The sequence below is a fragment of the Salpingoeca rosetta genome (genome assembly GCF_000188695.1).
Source record: "Salpingoeca rosetta unplaced genomic scaffold supercont1.2, whole genome shotgun sequence".
NCBI classification, from domain to species: Eukaryota; class Choanoflagellata; order Craspedida; family Salpingoecidae; genus Salpingoeca; species Salpingoeca rosetta.
In genome coordinates this window covers 962,695-971,865 of record NW_004754932.1, presented here as the reverse complement: position 1 = coordinate 971,865, position 9,171 = coordinate 962,695, and the positions used below count along the sequence as shown (strand labels likewise).

The window sequence follows — 9,171 nt, the reverse complement described above, 5'->3', positions numbered from 1 at the left end:
ACACACACACACACACACACCACACACACACGCACACACGCACGCACGCACGCACGCACGCACGCACGCACACACTCACACACGCACGCACACACACACACGCACGCACGCACGCAGCGAAAAATCCCCACCGTCTCTCTGATCTGCTCTTTGGCCCGGAGAGCCTCCTGCACTTGCTGGCGGATGTGCTGCTGCTCCGTGATGCGCTTTGCAACCTTTGCCTTGAGCTCATCCGTGCGGTCGTCCGGTGCATGATCTGCCGCCTCTTCCTGCTGCAACAACTGCTGCGCGCGCGACAGCTGGCTCTCCGCGTCCTTAATCATGTCTGCGTGCGCGCGCTGTTCCTTGTTTGCGTGCGCCACCGTGTCGTCCCACGTGCCCTGCGCCTCGCGTTGCTGCTTGATGGCGGCGCTCAGCGCCTCCTGTGCATTCTGCAGCCGCTCCTCCACCGCTGCTGTTGTGTCGCCTTCGGTGGACACGCGCGTGTTCACGATAGTGCGCAGCTGCTCTGTGCGGTGGATGTCATCCGCGAGGCGTGCGCGCTCCTGCTCCGCCTCGTGCAGGCGCTCCCGCAGCCGCTGCAGGTTGAGCTGCATCTCGCTCAGGTGGACCCGCCGCTCGCGGATCTCGCTCAGGTTCTTGTGGGATTCGGCCTTGACTGCCAGGTCAATCTGCTGGCGCTGGAAGGTTTCAAACTCCTCCAGCTGGCGGCGGCGCTCCGCTTCCTCAAGCAGCCAGTACTTCCACCCACGCATGGTGAGCCGGCCGTCCATGGCCATGCGCTGCAGCAGGTGCTGCGCCTCCAGCAGCCGCCGCACCACCAGCTCATCGTTCTCCTCCACTGAGTTGGCCTCCAGCGCCCCTTTCTTCCTTCCTTTCTTCCGAGTCTGCTCGTTCAGCACCTCATTGTTGCTGCTCTGCTGGTGTGGGGTGAGGAGGAACGTTGACGGATGAGACACTGGGCCATGAAAGGGAAACGGTGAAAGTGGGCACGAGATCTCGTGCACAGACACACACACACACACGCACAGGCGCATGCATAGGCACACACACACACACACATAGGCACACACACACACACACAGACAAGACACACACACACACACACACACACACACACACACAGACAAGACACACACACGCACACAAACATGCAAATCCGCACACAAGCACACACGCACTTCAAAGGCTTCCTTGAGTTGCGCCTGGAGATGCACATCCGCGATGGCCACAAGGGACTGGACCAACTCGACGCCTTGGTCTGCAAGCTGCTGCAATGAAGCAGCCCGCTGCTCCACATCATGCTGCTGTTGTTGTTGCTGCCCTTTTGCCTCTCCTTCCGTTGACGCCACAGACGTCATGTTCGTCGTCTTGTTGTCTTGTCGTTCTTCGTATCTTCCTCTGCGGCTGTCTGCTGTTGGCAAGCAGCAGCGAGTGGCAAAAACGTGACGACTTGTTTTGCGCCCACACCCTCCAAGCCAAAGCAGCTCGGAGTGGATGGATGGATGACACGACTGCGGTGGCCACAACGACAACGACGACGACGGCGACGACGACGACGGCTGTGATGGATGGCGCACCGAGAAGCATCGGTGTTGGCGATCGCGTGCAGCATGGCACAACCAAGGGCAAGGTCATGTTTGTGGGACAAACACAGTTCAAGGAGGTCAGTGACCGACCATTTGATGCGTGTTCTGTGTGATGAGCATTTATGTGATGAGTGTGTGGTGCGACGTGGTGTCGTGTGTGTGTGGTTGACTGTACACCCGACGTTGGCTCGACTGTCAGCTTGCTGTGTACACACACACACATACACACACACACACATGTACACACACACACATGTACACACACATACATGTACACACACACACACACACACACACACACACACACACACACACACACACACACACACACACACACACACACACACACACACACACACACGCACATATGAACCCGCCAGGGCACATGGGTGGGCATTTGGTTGGATGAGCCAAAGGGAAAGAACGATGGGTCGGTGCGAGGCGTGCGGTACTTCGAATGCCCAATGAAGCACGGCCTGTTTGCCAAGGTCGACAAGGTGGTACTCCTCCAAGCTGCTGCTGGCAAGACAGCCGAAGAAGTACAAGAGGAGATACAGCACAAGGACCATTTGCAGCATTCACAGCAACAGCAGCCTGAGCCAGGTCGTCGCGACATCGAACTGAAGCCTCAACGCATCTCGCCGCAGCCGAGTGACGCGCACGCGTCGGCAAACGGTAGCACGGTGCAATCACACGACGACACCGAAGCTACCCACCCCCAAACACCACCACCACAACAACAACAGCAGCAGAATGAGAATGATTTCGAGGGCGAGTTGAGCAGGTTACGCGAGCACCATGCGCGGGAGATGGCGGCATTGCGAGAAAGCGTGGAGGCACGCGAAGCAGCGTTGCGGGCCGCAACGGCAAAGCAGGAGCAGCTCGAGACGGAGCACACCGCCCAGCTTGACATGCTGAACGAGGAGCTGGCGTCGTTTCGCGCCAAGGCAACGGCCGCCAAGGAGCGCGAAGACCAGCTGCAGGCTCAGTTGTTGGACACGGACACAAACCACAGATCGGCGCTGGAAGCCATGCAGCGCGCGCACAAGGCGGCGAGCGAGAAGGCGGCGGCCCAGCACGAGGAGCAGGTCAGCACGCTGCAATCGGAACTGGCCGAACTGAAAGCGCAGCAGCAGCTGCTGCAGGACAGCAACACCGCAACCAGCGAAGCCGCACGTGCACGCACGGCCGAGCTGGAACAAACCAAGCACGCGCTCGAAGCAAAAGTGAGCGAACTGGAGGCGGCGGCGGCAGCACAACAGCAGCAGCAAGAGGAAGAGCAGAGACGGGCCGTGGCCGCCGCGGAGAAGGAGAGGGATGCAGCAGCAGAGGAGGCGGCAGCAGCACGCACACGTGCGCAGGCGCTGTCGGATGAACTTGCCACTGCGCAGCAGCAGCTCAGAGAGGCACAGGACAAGATGGAGCAGGAAGAGACGATGAGAAACGCAGAGGAGGACGAGAGGAGGAAGAGAAAGCAGGCAGAGGAACAACTGGAGGAGCGACGCGCGGAAGCCGAACTGCAGCAGAGGGAAGAAGAACAGCAACAGCAACAGCAACAGCAGCAACGCAGCGAGGAAAGGGATCGCTTGCAGCGGGAGCGTGAAGCCGCGTTTGAGCAGCAGCTGCAGCACCTCCGCAGCGCGCTTGACGCTGAACAGCAGCAGTGCCGGGCCCGAAGGGAACGAGAGGCGACGCTGACGGCACGCGTGGAAGCGCTGGAGCAAGAGGCGGAGCAGCGAGAGAGCGCGTGGAAGGAGAAGGAGGCCACATGGGCTGCACAGTGGGAGGAGCGGGTGCGCGAGAGCACGCAGGCGACAGCGCGTGACGTGGAAACACAAACAGCGGGTTGGCAGCAGAAGGTGGCTGATTTACAGGCGCAACTTGCTGCGGCCGAGCAACGATTACAGGGCCAGGATGCCAAACACCAGCAAGACCGTGACCAGCTGATGGCAGTACACGAAGACCAGCGCACAGCACTCGAGCAGGTGTGTGCGTGCATGTCTGTGTGAGTAAGTGTGCTTGCATGCTTGTGTGTGTGTGTTTGCATGTGTGCTTGCATTCCTGTGTGTGTGGGTGTGTTTGCATGTGTGTTTGCGTGTGTTTGCATGTGTGTTTGCGTGTGTGTGCATGTGAATGTGCAAGTCGTTGGAGAGTTGAGAACATGGATGCCCTTGCCTCATTCTGAAAGTTGTGCCTGCACAGGAGATATCGCAGCTTCAACAGCAGCTGGAAACCGTTCAGGTAAGGCCTGTGCCGTTTGTTCCTTTGGAACCAAAACGTTCACTCAATGTTAACGGTGAAACCACGACACCATTGCTGCATGTACATGGCCCACTCGCTCGCTCCTCTCACACAACCCCACGCGCATGCATCACGCGGCACGATAGGCTGACACGAGCGCGATTGTGTCCGAGGTGACGGCGGCGCTGGAGACCGCAAACAGCGAGAAACAGGACGCACTGGCACGCGCGCAGAGGAGCGATGATGCCCTTGCGCACTTGAAGCAGGTGCGTCGTGGTGCGTGTTGCCCTCCTTTGTGTTTGCTCGGTATCTACATCCCTTTGTCCGTTTGGTGTTGGAAGCTGCTCTTCGCAACATCTTCATGCCTGACCCTTCCGGTTCCCTCCCCCGTTTTCTCCCATGTCTCTCTCTCCGCCACTCCCTTGTGCCTTCTTTAACATCGCCACTCACCGCGACTTGCTCTTGCGCCTAACTCGACACCCCGCCTTCATGATTGTCCGCTTTGTGCGCGACCCAGACGCATGAACAGGTGCTGCACGAGAAGCAGGCGCTTGAGGCGGACTTGCACGCGCAGGGCGACGACACGAGCGCATTGCACGAGCAAGTGGCAACGTTCAAGCAGTCCCTCTCCACCCTCCAAACCATCAACGCCGATCTCCAGCAGAAGGTGTGTGTGTGTGTGTGTGTGTGTGTGTGTGTGTGTGTGTGTGTGTGTGTGTGTGTGTGTGTGTGTGTGTGTGTGTGTGTCACTAGTTTCGCTTGCGGATGCAGGAAGACCCATGTCACCCCCCCCCCCTTTTCTCTTCGTCCCCTCTGCTTCCCACTCACCACTTCTGGCGCATGCATGCATGCATGATGTGCTGTCAGGCTGAGCGCGTGAGCGGTCTCGAATCGACCGTGGCGGACCTGCATCGGCAGCTGGAGGAGACGCGCGCGCGTGCGAATGTATTGCAGGCGGAAGCGGCGAAGAAGGACGAGGAGCTGACGGCTACACGAGACAAGGGTGCGCAGGCACTGGCAGACGCAAAGGCGAAGCACGCGCGCAAGATGAAGGAGGCGAAGGAGAGCAACGCCGCACAGGTGCAGCGGCTGACGCGGGAGCGGGACGAGGCGGTCAAGGCGCGCGAGGAGCTGGAGCAAACGCGGCTGCTGCAGTCTGCAGCGGCGCTGTCAGCACAGCGGGACCTGCAGGTGAAGCTGGAAGCAGAGCAGGCGCAGGCGGCAGCGCTGAAGAAGGAGCTGGAGGACGTGCAAGGCGAGCAGTCCTCCCTTGCAGCGAAACTGGCGGCAGCGGAGGGTGAGGTGTCTGCGCTGCAGGCGACGGTGCGCGAACGCAACGCCTCTGAGGAACAACTCGAAGAGCAGGTGTCGGCGATGGTTGTGCACGTGCAGACGCAGAAGCGGGAGATTGAGGCACTGGAGGCGACGCTGGAGCGGGTGCTGTCGCGGCTGGACGAGGCGGTGGAGAAAGGGGCCGTTGCGCCGCTGAAGCCGTCGGAGATCCGGCTGCTCGGGGCGCGTCCGGCCCGCGAGCAAGCGCTGTCCATCAGCATCCCGACGTTCACCACCATGCAGTACCGCGGAAGCGAGTACCACGTGTACCAGATCTACATCACGGTGGGCGAGGAGCAGTGGGTCATCTACCGGCGGTATCGGGAGCTGCTCGAGTTCCACCGCGACGTGTCCCGCCACCTGCAGGGCGCGCAGGCGCTGTCGTTCCCGCCAAAGGTGACGCTTGGCAGCCGCAACACCAAGGTGGTGGAGGAGCGCCGGGTTGCGCTGCAGTCATACCTGCAGCACGTGGTGCGGCTGGCGCGCACGACTCCGGGGACGCCTGTGCAGCAGGAGCTGAGCAAGGAGGCGCTGCTGCTCACGCTGCCGTTCCTTGCTGAGGACACCAGCTCCCTTGCCCCTCTCCCGGCGTTTGATGACCAGTGAACAAGAGATACAAGTTTGGAGGGAGGTCGTCAAACCCTCTGTTTTGTGTGTGTGTGTGTGTGTGTGTGCCTGCGTGTCTGTATGTGTGTGTGTGTGTGTGTGTCTGTGCGTGCGTGTGTGTGTGGGGGGGGGGTTTTCTGTGTGTCTGTGTGTATGTATGTGTGTCTGTGCCTGTGTATGTGTCTGTGTGTGTGTGTGTGTGTGTGTGCCTGTGTGTATGTGTGTCTGTGTGCGTGTCTGTGTGTGCCTGTGTGTATGTGTGTCTGTGTGCGTGTCTGTGTGTCTCTGTGCGTGTGTGTCTGTGCGTGTGTCTGTGCGTGTGTGTGTGTGTGTGTGTGTGTGTGTGTGTGTGTGTGTGTGTGTGTGTGTGTGTGTGTGTGTGTGTGTGTGTGCCTGCCCTTGATTCATTGGTTGTTGTGTTTGTGCATACCTCCTCCACCTGCAAATGCAAGCAGCACCTGTGTACATGCTTCGCTGCTGCAGCTGCTCTCTGCGCATTTGTTCCCTCCCTTGCCCACTGTGTTGTGTGTCTAGGACCATTAGCATTACCTGCTCCCTGCACCCTGTTATTCTTCCCTTCCCTTTCCTCCTTTCAGCAGCGATGCAGTTGTCTGATTGTTTACTACGTTCTGCATGTCACCCCCATGTGAGCGGCACGACCTCTTTCCCCATCTCTCTGTCATTCACAAATACACGACCAACCCCACCGCCAAGCTGGCCTTGTTGCGCGCCAACTCTAATGCGAGCACGCTGGCGTTGCCCCTCCTTGTGGCTGGTTGGCACGCGAATGTACGCACCACTCCACAACTGCAAACCCTCACGTGCCGCAGCAACGTCCGATTACCTCACCATTCACACGGCAACCCTCCTTCCTTCCTCCTTCCTCCCTCCTCCTCCACGCAAGTGCGCCTACTCCCATCCTCCTCTCGCGCTCTTGTCCAATGTACATGCTCGATTAGATGTGCACCGCTCGCAGTTCAATACCTGTGGTGTGGGAAGGGCGGTGGGGGCGGCCAGCTGCGATTTGGATGATCATAGCGCGGGTGCGCAGGCCACGGGCGTGGTGGTGCCACGCCTTGCGCCGGACCTCGCAATATTGGTTGTGTAGGTGGAGGCGGTGGAGGCTGTCTTGGCTGCGCGAGCAAGGTGCGCCCTTGTTGCCAGCGTGGTGGCGGTGGCGGGTGGTGAGGCGCGCGTGCGACGTCGTGGCGGTGGTGATAAGGGGGCTGGTGTGGGGAATGGGCGAATGGGGGCCGATCTGGGCGTGGCAGCGGACGATGGTGTTGTGCAGGGCGCGGCATGTCGCGGCGCTGTTGGCCACCACGGCGAGGCGGTGTCCTGCTGCGATGAGCGTGTGACGCTGGAGACGGGGAGTTCCCGCGTTGGCGAGCTGGTGACGAGGCGCCACTGGCATCGCCAGCGGCTGCCCTGCTTGTCGCTGGTACCACTGGCGAGGACGACGTTCTCGCGCGGGAACCGTCGTGGGTTGTGGTGTCGCCGGCGCTGGCAGCTGTGTTGGTTTGGCCTGACCTGGACCTGGGCGTGGCGCTCGTGCGTTCTTGCGAGGCTGCAGTTGTCGCTGGTGATTCCTGCGGCGTGTGCGGTGACGCAGAGTGTGCCGATGTGTGGGAGTGCAGACTGTTGTCGAGGTTGTTCTGCCTGCTACTTGTGCTGCTGCCGTTGTGCGTGTGGTTGGTCACATGTGTGTCTTGCTGGTGCGTGGACGCAGCTGCTGTCGTTGGGCTGCCGCCGTCTTTCCATCTCTTGTGTGCAGGCTCGTGTGCAGGCTCGTGTGCAGGCTCGTGTGCAGGCTCGTGTGCGTTTGGTTCACTGGCGCTGTTTGGCTGTGCGCTGGTGTGTCGAGGAATGTGCTTGACGTCGCCGCCGTTGCCACTGCTGATTCTTCGATGGTGAAACGCGTACAGCTCCTCGACTTTGGCGTCCTTCAAGCGCTCAAGCTCGCCCTCGAGCTCCTGCACCCTGGACACGAGCCTGCTCACCACGTCCACCAGCTCCTGCGGCGCAGTCGACAGCACGCCTTCCAGGTGCTCCATGTGCGGCGTTGTGTGTGTGCAGTTAGTTGTTGGCGGTGTGGTTTGTGGTTGGTTGGGGAGTTTTCTTGTGCGACACGACGAAATGCGGGAGATTGCGTTTGGTGCTGTGCTCTGTCTGTGTGTGTGTGTGTGTACATGTGTGTGTTCATGTGTGTGTGTGTGTGTGTGTGTGTGTGTGTGTGTGTGTGTACATGTGTGTGTGTGTGTGTCAGCTGGGTCTCCCCCTCCCCCTCTTTCCCCGCCCCGCCTCAGTCTCCCCGTGTCTGCGAACTCTCTGGTTGCGTGGCGTGTCTGCGCTGCGCTGGCATACGAGCTACGCTGATGTATGTTGTTGTGAAGAGACAGTTAATGATGACCAAAAAGGAGATTACCGAACAAGGGAAGAAGGTGCACGCGATGTACAAGTCTTCCATTCTCCCAGTGCGTAACGAAACAGCACTCGCTCACTCGGGCTTCAGATAACGCCATACCACTGATCGTCCAGGGAAGCGGTGCGCTCCAACACATCAAAGTCTCCGTTGAACATTTTCAGCTCAGCGACAACGCGAGACACCTGGCAAAGGTGGTAACAGCGGGTATTACGGGTGAGAACGAGCGAGATCATAAGTGTGAGGTGTGTGTGTGTGTGGTGTGTGTGTGAGTGAGTGAGTGTGAGTGCGTGTGAGTGTGTGTGTGTGTGTGTGTGTGTGTGTGTGTGTAAGTGAGAGGGTGTGTGAGTGAGTGAATGTGTGTGTGAAGGGGAGACACAGCCAGGCAACCAGACGCTGTGACGGCGAGACAAAGCTTGGTGGGGCTCATTTCAAGCTCGCCTCATTGTGTCCATCACGCAGCACACACACGCGTACAAGAAGTACACCGCAAACACACACACACACACACACACACATGTGCAGCAAGGCGGCACACACGACCTGGGAGGAGAAGGTGCCGACGAGGAAGCGAGCAGAGGCCATGATGTAAATTTCGCACAGAAGGTTCTCCAGGGATTCGAGCGAGACACGGGTAGACATTTTCGTCGCAAGGCTAGCGCCTAGCATCAACATCACAAGCAATCAACACCACAAGCAACCATGCATGCAAGCAGTGAGTAAGTGAGTTGGTTGAATGGTTTGGCATGTCGAAAAGGGGAACTGAGAACAGAGGCAAGCTCATGAGGAGAGCGAGCGCTGGTGGTAGGAACCGAAGCACAGCACACTCACTCACTCGCTCGCTCTCACACAACAGCGGCCCAAAACACCACAGCACACCAAAAGTGCGCGCGCTTGACGCACACACACACACACACACACACACACACACACACACACACACACACACACACACACACACACACACACACACACACACAC

At 59.3% G+C, this 9,171-nt stretch overlaps 4 protein-coding genes across 4 annotated transcripts in view; 1 reads left to right on the top strand and 3 right to left on the bottom strand.

Moving 5' to 3' along the window:
* Positions 1-1,447, bottom strand: part of PTSG_00785 (uncharacterized protein) — a 3,631-nt gene extending 2,184 nt beyond the window's left edge. Inside the window, exons 1-2 of the mRNA XM_004998196.1 lie at positions 1,182-1,447; positions 132-917 (exon numbers count right to left, since the gene is read on the bottom strand). Of these exons, the coding sequence (XP_004998253.1) occupies positions 132-917; positions 1,182-1,361 (966 nt within the window). The 5' untranslated portion in view covers positions 1,362-1,447. The remainder of the gene's footprint in view (positions 1-131; positions 918-1,181) is intronic.
* Positions 1,448-1,567: 120 nt separating this feature from the next.
* Positions 1,568-5,768, top strand: PTSG_00784 (uncharacterized protein; the record flags this gene model as incomplete). The annotated part of the gene is made up of 6 exons (XM_004998195.1): positions 1,568-1,666; positions 1,970-3,574; positions 3,792-3,830; positions 3,977-4,096; positions 4,348-4,497; positions 4,698-5,768. The coding sequence occupies 6 exons, from the start codon at positions 1,568-1,570 to the stop codon at positions 5,766-5,768; spliced, it is 3,084 nt and encodes a 1,027-aa protein (XP_004998252.1).
* Positions 5,769-6,723: 955 nt separating this feature from the next.
* On the bottom strand, positions 6,724-7,822 carry PTSG_00783 (uncharacterized protein; the record flags this gene model as incomplete). Its single annotated transcript, XM_004998194.1, has 2 exons — positions 6,724-7,078; positions 7,128-7,822. The coding sequence occupies 2 exons, from the start codon at positions 7,820-7,822 to the stop codon at positions 6,724-6,726; spliced, it is 1,050 nt and encodes a 349-aa protein (XP_004998251.1).
* A 454-nt stretch (positions 7,823-8,276) lies between these two features.
* Positions 8,277-9,171, bottom strand: part of PTSG_00782 (uncharacterized protein) — a gene marked incomplete at both ends in the record, with an annotated part of 2,678 nt that continues 1,783 nt past the window's right edge. Inside the window, 2 exons of the mRNA XM_004998193.1 lie at positions 8,277-8,375; positions 8,731-8,852. Of these exons, the coding sequence (XP_004998250.1) occupies positions 8,277-8,375; positions 8,731-8,852 (221 nt within the window). The remainder of the gene's footprint in view (positions 8,376-8,730; positions 8,853-9,171) is intronic.